The sequence below is a fragment of the Chinchilla lanigera genome, unplaced genomic scaffold (assembly GCF_000276665.1).
Source record: "Chinchilla lanigera isolate Chin_1 unplaced genomic scaffold, ChiLan1.0 scaffold00017, whole genome shotgun sequence".
In the NCBI taxonomy this organism is placed as follows: Eukaryota; Metazoa; Chordata; class Mammalia; order Rodentia; family Chinchillidae; genus Chinchilla; species Chinchilla lanigera.
Genome location: NW_004955418.1, coordinates 2,510,569 through 2,535,717, shown reverse-complemented (window position 1 = coordinate 2,535,717; position 25,149 = coordinate 2,510,569). Strand labels below are relative to the sequence as shown.

Genomic DNA, 25,149 nt, shown 5'->3' with positions numbered 1-25,149 from the left:
GCACACCCAAAACCACGCGCGCCGCCCGCGCTGCCATCTCGCAGCCCAGAGCCCCTCTGGAACTCCGGCCCATCCTCACCTCGGAAAGTTTCCTTTACCCTCCTGCGGCCAGAGAACCTCACTGTCCCCCAAGGAAGTCCTCGCTCAAGTCGCAGGTGGCTTTTTCTCCTGTGACCCTAGCAGCCCCGGGTCTGGAGATCTGGTAGGCACTGCCAGTCTGTCTGCTTCACTGCCACCTTCGGACTCTCACCATCGGATTATACCACCCGCCAGCCTTGTCCCAGTCCTCTCCGACTCAGGGAGACCTTCGCTCCTAACCAGTATCTCCAACCCTTAATGTCAATCTACTTGGATTCTTGGGGATTTTTTTTCTTGTCTTTTTGCTACGGTCTCACCATGCAGGTCAGGCTGGCCTCGCTGCTCCCACCCTAAGAAGAAGCTCCGAACTTCTCAGGACCACAGTTCCTTCTTCTACCCAGCCCTGCCCTTTCCGCCCCGCAGATGTTATGTTCTCTCGGGCCTTCTCTCCCTTCTCTGGGAGAAGTCAGGAGTTTGTTCTCAGGCTGCAAAAACCCACGTCTTCTAAGATCACTAGCGCCTTCCTTATGCTAAGTCCTGCTGTCCTGCGCAGTCCTTACTTACTTTCGAGTCCACACATGGCACAAGTCACTTCCTCCTCTTTGAAACCTTCACCTGGCTCCAGGGACACCACACTCACAACGTCTGGCTTCAAGTGGCCCTTCCCTATTGGTCCGCTTGGCTGATGACTTATCTTCCTAACCAGAGCTGTTTCTTCAACTTTTGTTTCGTTTTGTGAGACAGGGTCTTGCTCCATGGTTCAGGCTGGCTTTGAACTCACTATGTAGATCAGGCTGGCCTCACTCACAGAAAATCTCCTGTCTCAGCCTCCCAAGTGCTGGGATTACAGGCCTGCACCACCGCACCTGGCTTGTTTCTTCGACTCTTGACATCTACGTCCAACTGGCTGTTGACTACCCCATATAGATATCTCATAAGCAATGTAAACATATGTCCTGTGCTGATTTCCACATCTTCCTCCACCTAAACTGTACTACCTGGTCTTCCCCAGCTCAGCGTCTATTTTATCATCCTACCTGCTAAGGCTGAAAAGCTTGCTGTAAGCCCTGACTTCTCTCTCTGATGCCAGGCCTGATTCACAAGGAAATCCTATTGGTATTTCTTACCCCTGCTGCTACTGCTATAAACCGAGCGGCGACCCTCTCCAGCCAGTCAGTGGGGTGACTTCCTAACTGGTCTCCCAATTTCCACCTCTAAATCCACCCTCAGTTCAGTGATCACAGTGATCCTGTCAAAACACAGGGAAGAGCATGCTGCTCCTCTGCTCAAAATGCTCTGAAAGCACTTTGTCTCACACACAAAGCCAGAAGCCTACAGCGCACTGTGCGGCCGCCGCCCGGCCTCTGCCCCCACCTCTCTGGCTGGTCTCTTCCTCCTGTCCCTCCGGATCACTTTCTCATTGCCCCTACCTTGGGGCTTTTGCATGTACAGCCCCTTCTGGAACATTCTTCCCCACTGCTGCTTTCTTTGCTGTGTTCAGCACAGCCTCTTGGTGAGGGTTTCCTAATTTCCCTGTTTAAAACTGTAACTGTAGTCCCTGGTCCTCAATGTGCTTCTGTCTGCTTTTTCTCACCTGATAAATGTACCGTGTCATACTTTAATCTTACTGGACTGTAAGCACAGGGAGCACGGTCTCTCTGGTTGACTGCCAGTGCTAGGAACACGGTTGGCCCATACTAAACACCTCAATAAATATTTGAAGGAGTCAAGTAAAAGAACTGAGAGAGTATTCTTTTGGCCCTGTAACAGAAACCATTCATTCAACACACTAAAGAGGTCGACCTGAACGGATTTAAAGAGATATTTCTATGTAAATACATGACTCTAATATCTCTGCCTCCAGTAGGGGAGTCACTTTTCTTAGTATGCTGCCGGACGCTGCGCTAATGTGTCAGGAAGGAGGAACCAGAGGCAGGTGAAGGCAGCCAGGCACACTGTTGCTACAGAAGTCCCTGCGTGGCCTGGCGCTGGGCTGAGGAGAGCTGGGAGGACAAGGCGGCCAGGAAGGCTTCATGTGACCCGAGCCCAACACTCCCATCTGCTCCACCTCACGGGCCACCTTGTCCTTGGGCCTCACCTTCCTTAGTGATGGCATCTGCGGTCTCTTTGGCTTTGTCTTTCAGGTCCTTCACCACACTGTCTACCTGGGACTCGTGCTTCAGGAAGAACGGGCGGATGATGCGCCTGTAGAGCAGCTCAGCCCCGTTCGAAGGGCTTGGGGCCATACACCACAGCAGGAAGCCGCACTGTGGGGAGAAGAACAGCCGGTGAGAGGGGCGGCGGGCTGGGGGGCAGCGATCCAGTGGGGGCATCACCAGTGCTGTCTGCAGGCCCACGGCAGACGGACAGGAGAAAGAGGACTACTAATGAGCTAGCAAGGAAAAGCTGAGAAGGGAAAAGAAAGACAAAGCGTACTAGGTCTGGCCGCTTCTTAGTTTATAGTTGTAAGATGTATCAGACGACCACCAACTCCCAAGATGGCTTAAACAGTAATATTAAATTCCTGAACTTAAAATTTCTTTGAAATATGTAATTATAGTCTTCTATAAGTCTGTAATTTTATATTTGGGTTTTTTTTTTTTTGGTTTCTTTTTTTTCCGGTACCAGGAATCAAACTCACGACCTAGTGCTTGCCAGGCAGGTACTGTGCCACTGAGCTAAATCCCCTGCCCTGTAACTTTATATTTTGATAATTATGTAAATTTTTAAAAAACAGATTTAAAACAACTAAATCTATAGTTATCAATTTCTGATAGAGGTATTAAAATTTACATCAAACTTGAAATTAGTAAGAATACAAAATACAAATGAAAAATCTTGATCTACAGATATGAACATATTTCTCTAGCTACAAACAAGTCATACACACACACACACACACACACACACACACACACACATATACACACATCTATCCATTTTTTTTGCCGGCAAGGAAAGGTTTCACTGTTTCCCAGACTGGTCTCAGATTCCTGGGCTCAAGTGATCCTCCCGCTTCGGCCTCCTGAGTACAGATACAGGCATGCGCTATGGTGGCTAGCTACAAATGGGGACCCTGAGAGTTAGGATAAGAGATGGGCTCCAAGACACTGTTACTCTGTTCCACCCCATAATAGCTCTGCAAACCTGGGTAAGTTACTTAACCGCTTTTAGTACGTTTTCTCTTCTATAAAATAGGTATTAATTGAAATTTAACAACCTACCACTTACAATTTTGTCAAATAATAAAAAACCCTTGGAAGATGTATTAGCATAGTAAAGACTCTGTGACTGCTGCAAGAAAACTGTGTCTTGCACCACATTATCACCACAGACAGCAGCAGGCTAGCTTATTAGCTTTAAGTGGAGTAAAAGCAAATCCTAAAACCAACAATATTTAAATAGTTTGCAAGTCTTCTACTACCTGAAATGAAATCCAAAGTAATGACATATAAAAGTAATATACACATTTCAATATGTAAATATGCAAACAAAACTAGGTGACAAAACACCTAATTAGTGACCTAAGCAGAGTTAGTGACCATCACAGCTATAGGACAAACCCCGGTTCTCCTGTCCACCCTCACGGGCTTTCCTCTTCCTTCAAGGCTAGCGCTGCTGTTCTCACGCCCAAGTCACAGGCCCCTCAGCGGCTCGCGGGGATGGAGGAGGCCCCGAGGAGGATGGAGGAGGCCCCGAGGAGGAAGGCAGGGGTGCGGCAGGCCGGCGAGGCATCCGGGAGCCTGGAGGACACCGTGGAGGAGGTGCTCCGGCGGCTCTCCCAGAGGATCTGCCAGCCGCCCAGCGCAAAAGTGCAGAAGACTTCAGACCCCTCCGAGGCGCTGCTTGAGAAGATTTTCTTGATGGTTGAAGATAATAATAGGCGCGTTAAAAACCTGGAGGTTAAAGTGGAAAAGCTGATACTGTCTTTATCTGGGTCTACAAAGCCAGCTCCACGGCTCAATGTTCTGTCTCTGCTGACATCGAGGCTGCCACCTGTACCCAGCCTTGTGTCAGGTTCTACGCAAGCAGCCCCCTCGGGTCCTAGGGATGCCTTGGGCCCATCGTCAGCTCCCAAGTTTCCCTGAGTGCCTGCCAGTGCTGCAGCGAACACAGCCCCGCACTTAGGTTCCTGCAGCACCCCACAAAGCCCCTAATCACGGACACCAAAATCACACCACAGGGGGGAAAAGCTGTGAAACCCTCTGTACATCCCGAAAGGTTGAGCACGTCTGCACCAGAAGAGCTAGGCAGCCCGTTTTCTTCAGCAGAGCCCCCAACCAAATGCAGTGGACCGCGCCCTCTCTCCAAGCTATGATTTCAAGCCCGCAGCCAGCCACCGTTCCCAGCCCTTGGGTACTGGGCGCAGAGCCTCGGATTCGGGCTGCTTGGCGTTAGGGAAGCAGAGGAAGGGCAAGTGTGGCCACAGGAGAGGGCAGCTCTCGGGAAGTGCGCAGTGAGATCGCGCCGTGAACAAGCAAGCGCACAAGGCCGCCTGCCCTCGCAGTGCCCGCAGGACCCTCTGCTGTCCACGGGGCCAAGAAGCGGGTGCCTCCGACTACCTCGGTCTGCATGCAGCATCCATGTTTACTGTTAGTTCGCCCGGCAGCTCGGCTCCAGCCGCTCTGGGTCTGGCCCGCAGCAGAGCTCAGTAAACTCCAAGATGTTGCCAGAGAGACCGTGGTTTTCGGAGTGGCACATTTGCTTTAACACAAAATGAGAACAACGTGACTTTTTTACTAGCTGCACCTCCCTTTCCTCTGCTCAGTGCCGGGTTAATTACAGTGGGCCCTGCAGACCACCTCCCTGTGCAGACGTCAGCCTTATCCAAGCTGGAGCAGGGACAGTCCTGGGGTGCACTTCGGACAGACACCAGAACTCCTTGTGGACATTCTGAAGAGCATAAACAGGCAAAGGGGAATACAGTCAAAGAGCAAGTTTCCCACCAACTATATTAAATATCTGAGAGCAGTTAAATGTTTTTAACATCTAACATCCCAATATGTCTGCTACATGAATGTATATAGCTGTATAGATCTCTATATTTTTGTTATGCTTTATAGGAAACCGATTGGTAGTTTTAGGTGACACATGACACATGTAAACTTCTCTCATTTGCAACAAAGGAGCCGGCACAGGGAGGCGAGCTCAGCTACTTGGGAGGCGGAGGCACCTGAGCCCCGGAGCGGGAGGCCGGTCTCAACGACACAGCGAGACCCTGCGCAAACAAGTGGCCCCTGACTGGCTTCCTCCACGATCGCCTGACTCGCAGGAATGGATCCTTACGGACGGACGGACAGACAGATGGACGCCCACATCAGAACTGCAAGCATCCAGGCGGAGTGAGCAGGACTCACTGGATCAATAACTGCAAGCGGGGTCTGTCTGTGACTATTCAGCTCAGCCTGAGGGTGCATTTTCTCTGTTGTAGGGTTTTACGAAGGTCACAATTCCTGTATTTGAAGAAAGTATATTAGCAGTAGCATTACCAAGTCCAGCCCTCTGAAACGTTTACGTAGCTGCCAACCCTTTGGCAGTCCAGCCATGCTGGTTGTTTTTTTCTGGACGAGTTAAGGCAAGACTCCCAGACAGGGCCAGGGCGAGCATCTGCATCTGTGTACCTTGCCATGTGGTCACTTCGTTGGCTACATGCCGGACTACTAATTTACTACTTCCTGGTACCCTTTGCTACTGTCTTGAGATGGTTAAATAATTACTGCTTTCTACCCACACCCTTAGCACTTTCCAGTTCTCAAGTGAAATCACTTATATTATTAATAAAGTTAACTACTGTTCAATTCTCAAGGTGATATTCTGCTGCCAGCTTTTACAACCCCCCTTCCTAATCTATTTCACTGTTCTGCAGCCCAGGAGCACCCTGAGTTAATTACAGTCACCCATATAGATTTGGCTGTCCTCTTAATCAAGCTGTCCTCAAAGCGCCTGCTGACAGTTCTCCCATGGGTCCCTACAACCTGCCTGTCGGCAAGTGCATGCTTTGCTAACTTAATTCTTGTTGACTATTAGTACTGGCACAATGAATGTGTAAATCACAATGGGCCAGACAATTCTGTCTGTGATTTCAACCTTTTCCCCCTGAAAAAGTATTTCCAGGGTAGGAATATGTTTGGCAAACAGGGACTACCCTGGTCAGAACTGAGTTAGAAAAAAATATACTTCCACACTTACTATGCTCTAATAACATGATCTGAAACCGTAAGTCCTAGAAAGCACTTTCAATATAGCTACAAGAATAGTGATGGGCTAAACTGAAGAGTGTTCAAACCAGGCAAGGTGGCATACACCTGCAATCTTGGGTACTTGGGAGGCTGAGGCAAGAGGACCGCTTGACCTTGGGAAGGCTAGCCTGGGAAACAGCAAGACCCCATCTTATTGGGGACTGGGGGACTGCTCAGCCTGCACAAATGAAAGCTCAAAAAGAACATATTACAGGGCTTCCCTATTTTTCTGCCTCCTAAAAAGATGAAAAAGAGAAACACCATGCTCTGACAAAGGGAGGAAGAGCACAGATGGTATTGTGGATCATGATCTAAACTTACCAGAGTTAACTTGCTCTAGAAATCTGGAAAATGACTTAAATGGGAGAAAACACGAGATACTGGGATACTCACTGGAAAATTATAATAGCAAGACCAATGTCCTAAATGTCTCAACAGAGAAGTAGGTAAATTATAAGGCTGGATAGCTATGTCAAAGAATATCCAGAAATGTGAGAAAACACTCTTGCTAATCTGAAGATGAATCACATATTGCATGTGGTTTTGAGCACACAAGGCAAAGGGAGATACATGTTTCTGTGTATCTTTATACACACAGATCAATACATTTGCACAGAAAAAGGAGGACTACTAGGCGTTCACCATAGTAGGATTACAAATGTTGTTGTCTTCCCTATCTGACCCCCATCAACAATTGTGAACAATATAATAGCAAGGGCTTCAGTCACCAAAGTATTCCCTAAACCTAGAACGGAATCTGGCACACACAGGTCTAAACTTAAACTGTTTAAGGAAACATACACAAATTTCACAATCAGAAGAAAGGCTTTTGGCCGGGCATGGTGGCACACGCCTGTAATCCCAGCCCTAGGGAGGCTGAGGCAGGAGGATCCTTGTGAGTTTGAGACCAGCCTGGGCTACAAAGTGAGCTCAAGGCCAGCCTGAGCGGCATAGCAAGACCCTGTCTCAAAGACAAAAAATAAATAAAAAATAAAAAAAAAGAAGAAAGGCTTTTAAATGTATTTTCTAATACTTCTGCTCAAGGACAGCCTGCAAAGCAAAGCTCAGCAAAGCTCAGGCAAGACGTGTGTGAGCCAGTCTCTAGCTAAATACACTGTGTATTATTTCACACATGCTTTGAGGCCTGGCCTTTGATTTCTCTTACTGTTCTCAATTCTATAGGCCACTTTATTTTTTTTGTCTTTTTGAGACAGGGTCTCCCTATGCAGTTCAGGTTGGCCTTGAGCTCACTTTGTAGCCCAGGCTGGTCTCAAACTTGCAACGATCCTCCTGCCTCAGCCTCCTAAGTGCTGGGATTACAGGCGTGCACCACCACGCCCAGCCTAGGCCACTGTATAAAAATGAAAAAAAGCTAGCAGTATCTGTGTTAATTCTGATGTCCACTCAACTGGGTTAAGAGCCTCCTGCAAAGACAACAGGGCTGTGGGGCACCGTACTCGTCAACGAACTGGCCCACAGCTGTGCACAGCCTAGGTCACTGCGGAGGTGCTCAGAGGGTGCACCTCTCACTGGCGCTGTTCCCCTGCTCAGCCTCCTGGCCAGCAGGAATGAGCCACTTTGTGCCACCATACCATTCTGCCGTGTTCCTCTTGGCACCAGCCAAGCAGGGACAGAAGCCCCCGAAGCTGTGAGCCACGGTAACCCTCTCCTCCTCAAGGTGGTGTCAGGCATGACGCCCCTGCACCAGGAAAGCTGACTAATGTAACAGCAATTCTGCAAAAGCTAAACTGCTAGGCTTGCAGCTCTCTTTTACACATTCTCACACCATCATTACGTGACTGCCGCACGGCACAGGTAAGAGCTATGCTAGTCCTTAATACGTGAAACTCTCCTAACACTTGGACAGAATCTGCAGTTCAGACTTGTTCTCAGCCTGTTCACGGGAGCCACTCACAATGCCACTAATGCAGGAAGAAAGCATTTTGATTGCCAGCATCAATTTTTAATTCACTTGAGTCCTGTATCTCTCTGGAACACACAGTAATTCACTCTTGCTGACACACGACGCTGTGAAGCTGCAGACTTCTAATGGATGCACTCATTTTACCTTATTATGAAAGAAAATTTGCTGCAAAGCAATTTTTAAAATGTACTTCCAAAACAAACAGACAGTTCAGTGATGGTCTCTTATTCTGGGCTCTCTTCCTATCTGTGGTCTGATTAGTAGAGGTAGCCAGGAGGAGCAGAGAAGTCAGGTTGCTCATGTCCCAGAAGTTTAGCAGTTCTGCTGACGGGATGCTGTTTACTGCAGAGGCAGAAGGGCCCAGGACAACAGCCAAGCTCCTTCCAGTAGACGCTGCACTGAGGTCAGAGCTAAGACATGGTCCCATTAAAGGCTTCAAAGTTATCAGATGTTTAAAATGTTACACCCTAATTACAGATTATGAGATATTTTATACATGCAAAAGGTCTTTGAATAACAAAACACACCAAAAATATCCAGCAAGCTTTGAAATTTGAAATCTTCCCATAGATCAACTGTCTTATCTATTTGGAAAGGAAAATACTTCAACTGTCTTAGAACGCCTTCTGCGGATAAAAGCGATCTATACTGGACATGTTGTCATCTAATTTTTTAAAATTTAATTCACCTCACCTTTTTACCCAAACAGGGTCACACTATTGTGATGTATAATTTTTCATAATTAATGAGTTTTGTGAAACTTGCTATATATGTATGGATCTGTTTCATTCTATTTCATTGTATGCATGTTCTACACTAGTCATTTAATCATTCACCTATTGATGGAACCTTCAATGGTTCCTTTTACTTATAACAAAAATTGCTGCAGTGAATATCTCTGGGCTGCCTTTACACGCTGTGAACATTTCCTTAGGACAGGGGTGTTAGTGTGTCACTTTTCAGTTCAACAAGAAGCTGTCGAACGGTCCAGTAAAAGGCTATTGTCACCCTACCCTTACTCATCACCAGTACTACTGATGCTGCTCCAAGTTGGAAGTTTCTTTCTTCTCCTCTCTTCCTTCTTCTCACAGTACCTGCAGTGACATTTCCCCCCTGCACGTCTGCAGGGCTGACTGCAGAGTTAGTGGACGCACTCACTCCCTCTTCCAGGTTTCAGGAAAGGCTCCAATTCAAAGGAAGCGGTGAGAGTGAGGAGCAGAGACCAGCGGAAAACCAGGCGCACAGACCTCTAAATAGCCATGTTTCCTGAGTCACAGGAAACATGACTTCGAGCCCCAGAGAAGGTGCACACAGATTCCGCCTCCTCAAGACCAGTGAACATCCCTGCACGCAGTATCACCCTCCGGACCGAGATATTATTCCCCAGAAAAGGCCACCCACGCTGCCGCATAGTTCACTCACTGTCCAGTGGGCCAGCCCGTGGTGAATGAGCCCCTTCCTCTCCTACCACTGTGTCTCTCAAGCCGCTGGCTCCCGGTGACAGCAGAGTCAGCCCTTTCACAGCTTCACACCCGTGGCCACTCCCCTGTACACTCGGCAACATTGGGCACCTTCAATCTTTAAAATACCCCTCAGTGCAGTGACCAAATACAGGACTGCACTATCTGAACTCACATTTCCCAGATCACCAGTGAGAGGTTTCCTGGTTGCTCAGACTTTTTCTTTTTCTTTTTTTAGGTTAAAAAAGAAATTTATCTATCAATGATACAATTATACAAAAAATCTAGAGGCATCTACAAGTAATTAGAAAATGAGCCAGTCGTGGTGGCACACACCTGTAATCCCAGCACTCAGGAGGCTGAGGCAGGAGGATCATTGTGAGTTAGAGACCAGCCTGGGCCTGGGCTACAAAGTGAGCTCAAGGCCAGCCTGAACTACATAGCAAGACCCTGTCTCAAAAAATAATAATAATGATAAAATAAAATAAACCACAGCACTGTACTCCACTTTATGAGCCTGGGCACAACCCCAAAACCTGTCACGGGACCCTCATTAAGACGATACTAAGCAAGACCTCTGCAGCAGTCATGGTGCTGTGCGACGGCAAGAAGGAAAAGCCTTGCTCCAAACGACGCAGCTCCTTTCTAATGAAGTTAAAAGCTTATAATATCATCAGTTCCTCCTTCAGCAGCTTTGGGTGTGAGTCCCTCAGTGTCTTTCTCAAATTCTGCACACCTTGCTTTCACTTTTGGTAACGGCATCACCGCGGCTTGGCAAACCTGATGGGCTCTTCCTCGGCACGGTTCCCACCTCGGCTGTCGCGGCGCCAGGGCTGCTGGCGCAGCCACCTGTCTTACACAGGGTCCTCCTCCACCCCTGAGGCGCAGCTGCCTCCGCCCCTGCACTTGCGTCCCTGTTTCTTCTTTCCCATGAAGTATCTACATAGGAGTTGCGCCCATTTTACTTGGAAAAATGTCTGCATATTCAGGGTAGGAGTTTCCTATTTGGTATGAGCGTGCTAAATACATCCTCTTGGTCTGTCGTGTTAACTTTGTTTATGCTTTGTTTATAGAAATTGATCAAATCTTTTTTCATAGTATCACTTGTATTTTTCTTACTTCAATAGCTCAAAATTTAAACACTTTCTCATTTACTTTTTTTAAATCAAAGCTTTGGGAATAGAAGTGTTTGCTGATCTTGTAAGGTGCTGAGGAAAACAGGTGGGGACTAGTTACTGCCCCTGCCCCCTGCTGCAATCTGTGGTCAGGCTTGTGAATACCAAGAGGGAGAGGGAGGAGGGAGGAGGGAGGAGGGAGGAGGGCAAGGGGAGGCAAAGCCCAGGCCTGGGGATCCAGGGGCTGGAGGAAGTTATGAATTGGCCCCTCTGCAGCACAAGGATACGCTCTGAGTGGGGTTCCCCTGCGCCCCACTCGGGGCTCATCCACCCACCACCCACAGTACAGGAGCCCAGCATGGCAGGGGTGTGGCCTTCCGCTCCACAGCCTGGCACAGCATCTGAAACCCCTGAAGGAAAATGAGTTTGCAGGCCAAACTAGTAAGATTTGATGTGTACAACCACTTTAGAAGAAAAACAACATAATCAACTACAGATTCTGAAAGCAGTAAAAATATTAGAAGTGACCAAGAATTTTAAAATAGATTGTTAACCATATGTTAAAAGTAAGTACACAAACATGCAGGATATACAGGACAAACTGAAATAGTGAGTATGCTACAAATATGTTTGAATATATAACAATTATTATTAGTTGCAGGGGAACTAAAAAGAACACTACAGCGAGAGGAGTGAAACATGCCTATAACCCCAGCACCAGGAGGCTGAGGCAGGAGGATCACTGTGAGTTTGAGGCCAGCCTGGATTACATAGCAAGACCCTATCTCAAATAAACAAACAAACAAACAAACTACATGTATGCTATAGTCAAAATGAACAGCATTTTCCAAGTCCATTTAGTAAGCAGTGAATATCTGAAAGTACATGCATTGGGATGTGGCCATGAGAGGCTGCACACACGTGGCAGGGAGAAGGGAGAGAAGAGGCAGACCCTGTCTTTCAGTGGGAATCAAGAGCTCATCCATGAAACACAAAAACTCACGGAGCCAAGCACAGTACTCAGACACAGACGTGAGTGACAAGCTGCCATGAGTGAAGTGAAGCTTAAGGAAGATGCAGAAGGGATGTAAAACCTCGCAGAACTATGGAACCTTTAAACTATGTCATGTGTAGCTTTTACTAAAATGAATAGTAATAAAAAGGGAAAGAATAGTAATAAAAACGAAGAAGAAGGGGAGTTCCCTAGAACTCCCAAGGGCTGGACACACCACACTGTCCAGCTCGTTCAAATCACAGCCCAGGACCGGAGGCATCGTGACATCATACCAGCTACCTGGAAGCAGAGCTCTGCTGCGCGGGTCACCTGACAGTGTCTCAGGACAGCGCATCCACGTTTGTGCAAAGAACCGCTCTATCCATTCAGAAGTGCGAGCTTTTTCTTTCTCACCTCTGGAACCAGTCTGAAGTCCATACACGTTCCATTAAGAAGTCTCAACTTCCTACCACCTCCCCCGCGCTGGTGACAAGAGGTGCTGCCTGCTGACCTCTGTACCCATCGAAGTCCCTACCCTGGCTCTCCCGGAGCGCTAGCTGCACATCTTCTCTCTGCAAACCTACATAAGAAGTGAGACTCTTCCTTCCAGAAATGCCTCCTGCTCAGCGCTGTGAATAACTGCTGACCTGCTGACACTTACAATGCTTCCGATCAGAGTATACCGCACTGCATACATGCAGACCTCGGCAGGCACAGCAACGTTCAGGGGATAACACTTCCAGCTTGAACATTCAAACGGCTTTGGCTGTTTTCTAAGAGGGTATACAAAGGAACTTAGACGTTGGATCCTGTCTTCTTTATACTCTGAGACAGCGTCAATGTCAACACTGAGGCACTGGTTCCCACACAGGTCCTGAGCTGGAGTTTTAATGGTACACAGCAAAGCAAAGCAAATACATATTAAGTGGAAGAAAACAGCGGCTAGAAGCCAACATACCTTCAGCATGTAGTAGAAGGGGAACCAGGACAGGAAGAGATCAGAGAAGAACTCGGCAATGCTGAACACACCGTACACCACCCAGTAAGTCAGCCACTGGGTGTCGTCGTCTTTGTTGGGGCTCTCTATGGCTTTCATTCTGGAAGGAAACAAAAGAAAGCACAGCATTTAGGGAGATCTCAGAGAACACGTTCAACATGCTTCCACAGCCTGTCCTCTAACGCCATGGGAAACTCAGGCAAACGCACGCAAAAGCATCTGTAGAAGCAGAAGAGAACCGTGAAGACGCAAGCAATGTGGAAAGAGCAGAACAAGTTGTCATCACCTCCCCCGGCCTCTGGCCACCAGGCAAAGCAGCCCCAGCTGTGACGCTATGGATGTGCAGCTTGCTAGAGCCTCTACCTTGCCCTGACATGCTGCCAGCCGTTCAACTCCAGCGATTCCTCTGCCCTGGAGAGCACTCAGGTACCTCGGGCTCCGGTGCACATTAGTAACTCAACTGCCTCGTGGGCGGCTGGGAGCGCCCCACAAGGACCTTCTAGAGCACAGGTCAGGCACTGCCCAAACCCACAAACATACTGCCCAACAGGCAACGCAAACCAGCATCTCAGCGTCCACTTAGTCCAGATGGTCCCTGTGTGACCCTCGGCTGTGAGTCCTCCTCCCCTCAGCACTGGGCGACATTCCCGACCCTAACTCCCGCTTAGACCAAAGGCATTCTGCAAATCGGTGGGAATAAATTTTAAATAATCTTTTACTTCTGAATCACAGACATTTCCTTCAGTCCTAGAAATCTCTTTATTCTAAACCTGAAGCTCCACAATTTCTTAATCTACCCTAAAATATACCTGTAGTCATAACTCAGCCGGACTAAAAATATAAACTAGAAACATGTCTGGATTTTATGGGGCTGAAGGTGTAGCTCAGTGGTAGAGCACTTGCTTAGCATGAGTGAAGCCTTGGGTTCAATCCCCAGCACTAAAATTAACAAGAGGGAGCTAGAGACCGACAGACAGAGACAGACAGACAGGCTGATTAACTATCTAACTGCAGTGAAAGTAGCTCCCCAAAGAGGCAGGCTGCTGAATCATGCTGAGTCACCCGCTGAGGAAGCCTCGGAGGGTTCACAGAACCAGCCATGTGCACACGTGTTCCCTTCAGACGTGTGCCTTTTAAGAAAATAACCAAAGGGGGAAATAGCTGAAGGAGGAAGGGTTAGAGTTGGACGAGATGGGTGCCCAGGACGTACGGAAGACACAGGAAGGCGGAGGTGATGAGGCAAATGCTGCTTTGATCTTCAAGACTAGGCAAAAAATTCACTTTAAGAACAAAAATCATATAAATTTAACAAAGCTGATTGTAGAATAATCGCTTATAACGTGAATGAGGTCTATGTTTTAGTAAGATGAATTCAGAAGTTTCCATGTTAATACAGTAGGGCACAATACAGTGACACTAAAAAGTAGCAATAAAAGACTCAAAATCAAACATACACATTAATCATAACTTTGCAGTAAACCAAGGAGACAGAAGCTTGCTAATGTAACAGAGGGACAAAGGCAAATTTTAGCAAGCATGTTAACCCCAGAATGAGCACAGTGTAGCCTTTATATGTAAAACTTTTTCCTGCTGTGTTTTACTTGGTTTAGTAGAGCTGTACCTATTTATAGGTAGGTAGTTTTTATTTATTTATTTGGGGGTTGTTTATTTGTTTGCTTTTTGGTACTGGGAATTGAACTCAGGACCTTGAGCTTGCCAGGCAGGCACTGTGCCACTGAGCTATATCCCCAGCCCCATTTTGGGTTTTTTTGAGACAGGGTCTCACTATTAGTTCAGGCTGGCCTTGGCCTCCCGAATGCTGGGATCATAGGTGTGTGCCACCATGCCCGGCTAGGTAGGGTCTTTAAGTTATCAGTACAATAAAAATTTCTTATACTGTCATCGTGGGCAGAGAGGGTACATAGTTATAGTTCATTTAAGGTCTTTTTTTTTTTTTTTTGGACAGGGTGGGGGTTTACTAGGGATTGAACCTTCACACTGAGCTCTATCTCCAGCCTGCCTATTTATTTATTCATTTAATTAATGTTGAGACAAGGTCTCACTAAGTCACTAAGTTGTCCAAACTGGGCTCAAACTTGCAATCCTCTTACCTCAGCCGCCCAGAGGGCAGAGATTCCAGGTGTGAGGCCCTATACCCAGTTTCACTTAAGGTCCTAAGACATTCCACGACTAAACAAACTATGAAAATTTAAGTTTCCATGTTAATATACTGGAATACTATATAGTAACACTAAAAAGTAAAAATTAAAGAACTTAAAATTGCATTCAGGAAAAAAAAAAATCATACTCAGGAGCCCGAGGCAGGATGATTGCTGCAAGTTTGAGGCCAGCCTAGGCTGCATAGTGAGTTTGAGGCCAGCCTGGACTACAAAGCAAAACCCTGTCTTTTTTTTTTTTTTTTTCGCAAAACCCTGTCTTAAAAAAAAAAAGCAAACTCAAAATCAAATATACACATTAATCACAACTTCATAGAAAACCAAAGTTCATGAAAGAAGATAGGAAAAGACAAAAGAGCCTTACTAGGCTACAAATATTGTTTCTTCTAGTTTTATGTACCGGAGCAAGGAGTTCCATTTTGGCATGTGGCATATTTGTGGATCCACCCAACACATTTCGACCCTTCTCCCCATCATCCCTCTCCTCCCCCACCTCCTGTAATCACCTCCCTTCTACTTTCGTGTCCCCTCTCTTTGAAAGATTTTCAATACAATTTCTCACACTAGTGAAGTATTTTAACTGTTTAATTTATTTTTAAACTATTGTTTTAACTTAAAATAGTTCAAAGTGTATATTTTTTAAAAAGGATCGTGGCAGAGGCCTACATTCCCAGCACTCTGGGAAACTGAAGCAGCACTGCAGGCTGGAGCCCAGAGCGGGCAGCTCAGCGACTGAGATACGGTCTCAAACTTTTAAAAACGGGTGGGGGAGCATGATGAGAGAAGAGCTCAAAACTGGGGTTTCCCAAATGTTATCCACTGCAGCCCAGCACAGACCTCCTTGTTCCACTGAGGGGACGCGGGTCATTCTCCAACAATGCACTCTTCCTTGTACACCTGGGGAACCATATTACAACCAAGCAAGCATTCTGAATGTGTAAAAGAATTCAAGATAAAAACACTTCAACAACACCATTTGCTAAGATTTCAAATGCTTCATCTATAAGCCTGTATCTGCTTGCTAAAACACCCACCTCCCTGGGTCCTTGCAGTCCCTAGCTAACGCCTAGGAGGCCCTGGAACTGTCCTGCAGAGGCAGGCAGCAAATGCAACCCTCTCCGCTCAGGCCAGGCCTGCTGTCTCTCCCTCGTGCACCTCGTGCTCCCGGGGCCACCAGTGACCCTGGCAGACAGCATCACAGGACAGACACTGTGGTCCTCCTCGCTGTGGGCCTGCACTGCCACTGTCTCACCTCTGACTGAAAGCCTGGCCACCGAGGCTCAGAGCTTTGGCTCCCCTGTTCTCTCCTGAGCCATCGACCATGGTCCAGAGACAGCTTTGCTTCCCTAAGCAGAGGGCAAGAAGCCAGCTGGGTTGGTGACAGCAGAGACAGGGCTGGGTGCAGGAGACAGCCGGCCACTCTGCAGGGGCAGCAGGCAGGTCTAGATCAGGAATCGCAGACATCACAGAGATGAACTAGCTCAAGCTGTACATTTTATAGACAAAGAAGATGAACTTTAATGAGGAAAATGACGTCAAAATGAACTTCAGCTCATTAAAAGACTACAGAAGCCATGAACAAATTCACATATTTTTAAAAACGCAATGAAATATTTAAATATCCTGAAGCCTTCAAAAAAGGTAACAAAGGGCTGGGGATATAGCTCAGAGGCACAAGCACCTGACTGGCAAGCACAAGGTCCTGAGTTCGATTCCCGGTACCAAAAAATAAAAAGATAACAGAAATATATACAAAAGGAAATTATAATTCTGTGATAGAGAAAAAAAGACAAATGTGAGTTGACAGACCAAGAATGGTCTCCAGAAAGACACTCTATTTCAAATTGCATAAAGTTAATCCTACGCACTGAATGATAGAACTTCAAGGTCTTTGCAGTAAGCATGTATTTTTTTTTTTAATAATGAAAGGGCAGAGGAGATTTGTATTTGTCCTGAGACAGCCCTGCTATCAAGACTGGCCTCAGTCTTGCAAGCCTCCCTCCTCAGCCTTCCAAGTATCGGAATTACAGCACACTTAACAAAGGGGAACACTTGTATTTGGGAAAAAAGGGTGCATCCCCAGACTTTCCTTCTTTCTCTTTCCTTTTCCATGTGTGTAGCGGTTTTAGGGGTAGAACCCAGGGAGCACTGAACTATATTCCTAGCCATTTTCATTTTATTTTGAGTAAGAGCCTTGCTAAGTTGTGCAGGCTAGCCTGGAACTTGGAATCCTTCGGCCCTAGCTCTCAAGAGGACAGAGAGCTGGGATACAGGTGTGTGCCACTGGGCACAACACACCAAACTTTCTATAACTAATTCCTCCTATGAGACTAGTTCCTTCTTTAGGGCTTTGTTAAAAACAAAAGTGAACATCAGACATACTCATTTAATTTCTCCCTTGAGGAAACTGCTAATGATTTTCTTATAAACAAACTTCTCAAACAATAGTCAGATACAACCTGTTGTGCTTTAGCATTTTAAAAAGGCCTCCAAGGGTTAAGCCCACTTACTTACTGCCAGCTACTTAGGAGGCTGAGGCAGAAATATTCCTTAAACCTAGAAGTTCAAGACCAACCTGGCACAATATAGTGATGCCCTGTCTACAAAAACAAAAACAAAAAACTCATACAGAGAGTCATAAGGCCCATCACACAACTCTGACTCATTTGAACTTACTATTTAAACAAATTATCAAAAGATGACTAATTACTATGGGATAGGCAGGGCCTTCCCTTCCTTTCTCTCAGTGCCCATCGGGCTCTGCACCACTTCACGTCCTCAGCTGGCTGCGTCCACCTGGCTCCGGCACACAGCGGCGTTTAACCTTGGGCGCGTTGTGCAGTCTCCCCGGGCTGCGCCTGCTCTGCTGTCGAGGAGGATTAATACCGTGTGGTGCTGTGATGAAGAGTACAGTGCTCATCGCATGGGAAGCACTCAGTAAACCCTAATGGTGACAGTGTGAGAGTAATTTATTATCAAAAAGGAGGGAAGAAAGAGATTAAAAAGAGAAGAGAAAGCTCCAGTGCTTCTGTCTAAGCAAAGTTAGCAGGGGGTGTAGGGCCATTTAATAAAGCTGAAAGGAGGTGAGAGAATTACCTGTGGATTTTTAATTATACCCCAAACCCTAAATGCTCCAAATCTCAACTGCTACAGCAGGAAAGAATGAGCTGAGCTCCCAACAATCCTGTTTGCAAACTAGCAGGAAAAAAATCCAAATGCTGGTGGAAACATTCTCCTTCCCCTCCCCCGCAAAACCCACACTGACACAGAACTGGCACCGATACGCAAGTAACTGGCCAACAGTCACCGCCACCGCTGACTCCACCCTTGTTAGCCAAGTTCACAGCTTGGCTGCTGTCTTCTGAAAGGACAAGAACTGAGGATCACCCAAGGATGGCATTAGACCCAGGGCCTTCACAGTGAACGGTGTTACCATCCAGCCAACCAGCCAGCCTGCTTACCTATCCACCTCTATCTATCATCTGTTTATTTATGAAGCATGGGCTCACTAAGTCACTTGCCCAGGCTGGGCTCAAACTTGCAGTTCTCCTGCTTTGGCTTCCAGGGTGCAGGATTACAGGAGGCACCACCACGCCTGGCAGGAAGTTCTGTTTCTCATATGTAACACAACAGTGTTCAAGTTTAGGCTCGCCTAGGCTGCTTGCCTAGCTGGCATACACAAGCCCTGAGTTCAATCCAGAGCAGAAAAAGGAAGTTAAAATATTTACAAATACAATAAATGAAGTCAGCCGGGCGTGGTGGCACACGCCTGTAATCCCAGGAATCAGGAGGCTGAGGCAGGAGGATCTTGCGAGTTTGAGGCCAGCCTGGGCTACAAAATGAGCTCAAGGCCAGCCTGAACTATATAGCGAGACCCTGTTTCAAAAAGACAAAGAAAGAAAGAAAGAAAGAAAGAAAGAAAGAAAGAAAGAAAGAAAGAAAGAAAGAAAGAAAGAAAGTTACCCAACTTATATCTAATATTTATTATTATAAATTATACCTATTATTATTAACCACTGAAAATTAAAACTAGCTAATAAGAAAAGTAGACATGGGGAAAACATATCTTTTTCTTTTAGATATTTGTCATGGGGCCGGGAATATAGCTCAGCAGCAAAAGCGCCCTCCTGGCAAGCGCAACGTCCTGAGTTCGATTCCCAGTACCAAAGAAAACGAATACCTGTCATGGCTTTGATTATGCACATTTTCTCCTTCCATTAGTAACTCAGTTAAGTAGTATACTGGGATGGACATTACATTCTCTTAACTATTGTTGCGAAGGAAGCATTTGTGACATTGCATTAGCTCAGACTGAAAGATTTAATGGGTATGTTAACATCTTCTCTCATGTTATTGAACTGGAAAATGTCAATTTCCTCAGAAAGTACAATTCAGAAGACAAATCCAAAAAATTCATTTAAAAGTATTTAAAGTATTTATCCCTACATCCTGAATTCCAAATGAAACACTTGAAAGGTAATTCCTAATAGGCAATCAGACTGTCTGGCTTAATTATCTTTTTTGGGGGGGGGCCTCAAATATCTTTACTTTGCTATTATTTTTCTTAGGAAATTAAAGAAATGAAAGAAGTAAACACAACTGTAAGTTCTCCACTAGTCGCTGGGTGGCAGGTGCGACGTGAACGGCAGAGCCCCGCCCCGTGGAGAAGCGGCAGTGCGCAGGGCCCGAGCAGAGGGTCAGAGCCAGCACAGCTCACATGGTGACCATCCACCTGACCCCGCACCAGACTGCAGCGCCAGAGACCTGCATGATTCCCGAGGGCCAAAGTCAAGGCCAGAAGCGGATCCCACCCTAAGGAGCTCACTAGCACCCGGCTTGGAAAGGGCGCCAAGGAGGAGGTGACAGAGGCAGGTTACACAGAGGTGCACATCGCCATGGAAACAAACAAGTAAAAAGCTGACTTAATCTGAAAAAACTGTTGGTCCAATTATGTCCAGTGCTTAGGAACACGTACTCCACTCTGCCAAAACAGGAAAACCACTGGCCACATCACAGTCTTACAACTTCAGAGAAGACTTCGTATTGCTTTATTGCTCTTTGAACAATGATCTTAAAATGCTGATTTAAGTATAGACAAAGAGCCAGGGGTTGTGCTGAGTACCTACTGTGTCTCCACTGGGAAGAGAGGCAGGAGGGTCACTGTGAGTTCAAGGCCAGCCTGCACTACACAGCAAGACCCTGTCTCAAAACAGAAACAAAGCACAGAGTGCTGGGTGTGGTGGCACACGCCCGGAATTCCAGCACGCAAGAAGCTGAGGCAGGAGTTGCCAGAAGTTTGAGGCCCGCCTGGGCTACAGAGTGAGGTCAAGGCCAGCCTGAGACCCTATCTCAAGTCGGACCCGCAAAAAGCAAACAAACAAACAACGTATAAAGAGGGGAAACGTGAAAGAAAATACTATTGGGAGATTTTTTTTCCTTAAATCATTAAAAATCTCAATGACATAAAATGAGAAAACCATGATTAATTCAGTTTTCCTTTGTCTAATAGTAAATTTGCCACTATGAATTGAGCACTTACAAAAGGCCTGGTTCTGTGCTATTTGACATGTTCTATTTCTTTCTGTTTGTTTGTTTGACATGTTCTATTTCTATATTTTATTTACATATATCTATATAATTTTAAATAAATATTAAGTTCCTTGCCCGGGTGGTGATGTAGTTGGGATTATCTACTCCTTATAAATACACTTCTGCATACTCACATCCAGGAACACGACCTCTACCGCACATGGTTCAGAAATGCCTCAGTTACTATAGGTCACATAAACTTAAACAACAGAAGGTCCTGAAAGCACTGAGTTTACAACTAAACCAACTCTACCCCTCAATAAGGACTTTAATTTTAACAAATCAATTATATTACCAGGAACTGACACTGTTTCCAACAAAGCAGTTCATTAAAAAAAAAAAAAGCCAAGCATGGTGATGCATGCCTATAATCTCAGCTTCTCAGGAGGCCAAGGCAGGAGGATTACAAGTTCAAGGCTACTGCCCGGTGTGGTGGTGCACACCTGTAATCCCAGCACTAGGGAGGCTGATGCAGGAGGATCATTGTGAGTTCGAGGCAAGCCTGGGCTACAAAGTGAGCTCAAGGCTGGCCTGAACTGCATATTGAGACCCTGTCTCAAAAAGACCAAAAAAAAAAACAAAAACCAAACAAACAAAAAAACAAGTTCAAGTTCAAGGCCAGCCTAGGCGATGTAGTGAGAACCTCTTCAAAAAAAAAAAAAAAGAAAAAGAAGAAAGAAGAAAGGAGTGGGGAGAAGGGGAAGGAGGTAAAGAGGGGGAGGAGAGGAGGAGAAGGAAACAAAGAAAAAAGGTAGGGACTGGGGATGTAGCTCAATTCAATCCCCTGTACCAAAAAAAGAACAGAAAGAAATCTGCTTCTGGTCCATGAGCTTTGTTTTATTTTTAATGTGATAAATAATGTTTAATCACAAATATTCCAGAGTTCAAGGTAGATTCTTTGAAGTCTGAATATGAAGAATACGGACCCTAATGTTTATATCCCTCCTGTTAGAGCAGACACGGACCACAACCACCCACCACACCCTCCACCCACGGTAGTGCTTTTGGCTAAACCGAGAGGATGGAGTAGCAGCTCCTGAAAACTCAAAAGGGTGCTCTTATTATACATTTTAAAACATAAACACGTTTGTTTCATGCCCACAAAAAAACACTTTTCTTCCCCAGAGGAAAAAAAGGGTTGAAAACTGAACGATCTGAAGGTTAGACATCTTCCACTGTATGCTAGAGTCTGTACACTTTCAAAACAAGACACAATCAATGGAGCAAGAAAGACTGATGAAAGAATATGGGTCATATAAGACAACTAACTTGCTTATTTCCTGTTTATTATACAATTCCCTCCGATGCCAAAAATCAAAAACACACAGGAGAGTTAGCTGTTAAAACGCTTCTTAAGTATGTAGAGACTAGCGAAATGTGTAGGCAAACAGCTATAATCCCAGCACTGTGCAGGCTGAGGCAGGAAGACTGCAAGGTCAAAGTTAGCCTGGGCAACTTAGTGACTGTCTCGAAAAATAAAAAGGGTTAGAAATGCATCTCCGTGCAAAGGCCCTCAGTTCTTTTTCTTTGTTTTTTGTTTTTGTCTTTTTGAGACAGGGTCTCGCTGTGCAGTTCGTTCAGGTTAGCCTTGAGCTCACTTTGTAGCCCAGTCTGGTCTCAAACTCACAGTGATCCTCCTGCCTCAGCCTCCCAAGTGCTGGGATTACAGGCATGCGCCACCACGCCCAACCAAAGGCCCTCAGTTCAATCCCTAGTAACACAAAGATAGGTAGATATTTTCTGAGATGAATATAAAAAACAGTAAAAAAAAAAAAAAAAGCTCCTTCACTATTTTTTTTAGAGACAGGGTCTCACTTATACTTCTGACTGGCCTTAAGCTCACTATGTAACTCAGGTTGGCCTTGAACTCAGAGATCCTCCTGCCTCAGCCTCCCAAGTGCTGGGATTATGGGTGTGCACCACAACACTTGGCACCTTCACTTTTTTTTTTTTTTTGGTTTCCAGGAATCAAACTCATGACCTCAACTCTTGCCAGGCAGTCACTGTGCCACTGAGCTAAGTTCCTAGCCTCACCTTCACTTTTTAATACAGCACTCTCCTCTAGTATCAAACGACCAACTGAACATGCATATCATACAGTAAGTTAAATTTACTGGCATATCATACTGGGACAACTTTGTCAATAAAACCAATGGCTCTATAAATATAGTATCTATGTCGAGTATGGTATCAATGAAGTTTAACTTAAGCTCAAGTGTCTCACCACTTAAATGGGGAATGACCTAAACTGCCCTTTCCTAGATGAAAGAGGCCCCAACAAGAGGTAGACAGCAGTCCAGGTACCTTGCACACATAAGTGATCCTCACTAGCTTGCACGGCCCAACTATCAGAAGCCACAGGGCGTAGAGTGGCCATGTGACGCAGGGGCTGGTGACAAGCTCGAGGCTTTGAGAAAAAGAAGTCCAGCAATATTAGTAGTAATACTAAGTGAAAACACAACCAGTACAAACTGGAAAAGTAAAATGTTTAAATGTTTAGGATTTTAGTGTTACCTCAGGTACAATTTGCAGAATGCCCTTTTTTCTGGCACTAGGGATTGAACTCAGAGCCTCTGCGCTGAGCTATACATCCCTACCCCTTTGTTATTTCAAGAGTCTCACTAAGTTACTAGGTTGCCCAGCCTGGGTTCAAACATAGATCCTCCTGCCTCAGCTTCCCAGAATGCTAGGATTACAGTACTGGCTCCAATTATATTCAGGATCAAAGTGCATAATCATCCAGGTCACATGTACTTGTGCTTCATAATACCCAGAGAAGGCAAAGGACGGCCCCGCTCTGCTCTGCTCTGCAGCACGGTAACAGAGAACACAGAGGAAACTAGCCTAGTAGAAAACTTATCTCCTCCTGAGCTCTCATGAGGGAAAAAGAAGAAAGTATAAAAAGATAATTACAGTTCCTGGGAACACACACCCAAACAAACACACCCCTTATTAATGAGTCACGGAAGAAAGCCCAGACACACATCCTCCACGCACAACAGAGGAGGCTGAGCAGCTGCAGACCCCTGGCTACGCAGCCCCATGTTTGGCTCCTTCAGCCGGGCCGGCCAACTTCCTCAAACTCTCTTCTGGGTAACAAACCTCGCTGGAGGCTGTCACTGCAAACCTTAGATGGGTGCCCTGTAATTCTTTCTAACCTGTGTTCCCTAAAAGGTACCGTCACTTTATCTGCAGTGACTCCCTAGCTAAGAAGATACTGTCAGCCGGGCATGGTGGCGCACGCCTGCCCTGCAATCCCAGCACGTGGGAGGCACAAACAGGAGAATCCCTCTGAGTCTGAGGCCAGCCTGAACTGTACAGTGAGACTCTGTCTCAAAAAAAGACACTGTAGCTTGTACTCGTGGCTAACTGTATTGTAAGTCAGAGTCTTCCAAGAGTTTTTCTTGAATTAACCTCCTCACTACCCTTTCTGATCTGACAGACATATCCCTTGAAGTTCATTGCCTCCTGACCCAGAAGTACAGGCAAGGTGGCATCCTTTCAAGAAATTCCACTAGTGGACCGTCTTTATTTCTAATGGGCGTGCATCAGTCAGACAGGGCAAGCCTCTGCAACTGTCCGTAAAGACTGCCGCTGCCTTAACTCAAAGCTATAAAGGAGGTAACAAGGGAAAGAAATTATTAGTAATCTAGCTAATGTTAAAAAAGCAAATGTGCGCAGATACATGATTGACATGGCAGTACCTTATTTGAGAGAAGAAAAATATACACATAAAAGTATTGTGTTGACAGAATCATTTGATTGAAAAAACATAACACCAACAGCCGGATCTCTCTCCCACTTAAGGAAATGGTGTGTGCCCATGGGACGCCAGAGTCTATGCCAGGCTCCTTGGGTCCAAATACAGCTTCACCTACTAATCGTGAGACCCTGATCAGGTTACTTTACTTCCGTTCTGTTTCCTTCTCTGTAAAGACAGAGATAATTACAGTACTTACGTAACAGGGTTGGTATGGACCTTAAAAAACTAATTTGTAAAGCCCCTAGGGATATATGTGTGTCTATTTATAAAAGGCTGCATAGGTGTCTAGCAGCCGTGGGGAGTTGAAAGCAATGAAATTCTTTGTACTGGTGGCTAAAGTTTAAAATGGGCTGGTGAGGACACATGGAAAATAAAATAGGAAGCATATCACTGAAGTGGGTGTGAGCTTTCAAAAGTGTTGTCAAATATTAAATTAAATATAGACTCCAGGGCTGCACTCTGAACATATTTAGTCTTTCCAAGATTAGCATCAAAATATGCTTCAACGTTTTTTACATTCCTGGGTAGGAAGTGAAGGTTCCAGACAAAGTCTGGCCTCCGTGTGACCTTGGGAAACACACTCTGTCCCTGGATTGTTATCTCAAAACTAAAAGGGCCTGGGGTATAGTTCAATGGTAGAGCACTTGCCCATCGTCCACACACACTGAGTTCTTACCCTGAGTTTTATCCATAACACTGAAAGAGAAAGACTAAAGAAACTGAATAAATATCAGACCTCCAAGGCCCAGCTCTGATAGTCCCAGAAAGGTGGCAACCTGATTCTCAAAAGAAAAAAGAAAAAGAAAAAAAAAA

The 25,149-nt window shown here is 45.9% G+C and overlaps 1 protein-coding gene across 1 annotated transcript in view; it reads right to left on the bottom strand.

Moving 5' to 3' along the window:
- Reep5 (receptor accessory protein 5) overlaps window positions 1-25,149 on the bottom strand; it is a gene marked incomplete at its 5' end in the record, with an annotated part of 35,547 nt that overhangs the window by 3,857 nt on the left and 6,541 nt on the right. Inside the window, 2 exon segments of the mRNA XM_005382341.2 lie at window positions 2,177-2,345; window positions 12,769-12,907. Coding sequence (XP_005382398.2) covers window positions 2,177-2,345; window positions 12,769-12,907 — 308 coding nt within the window.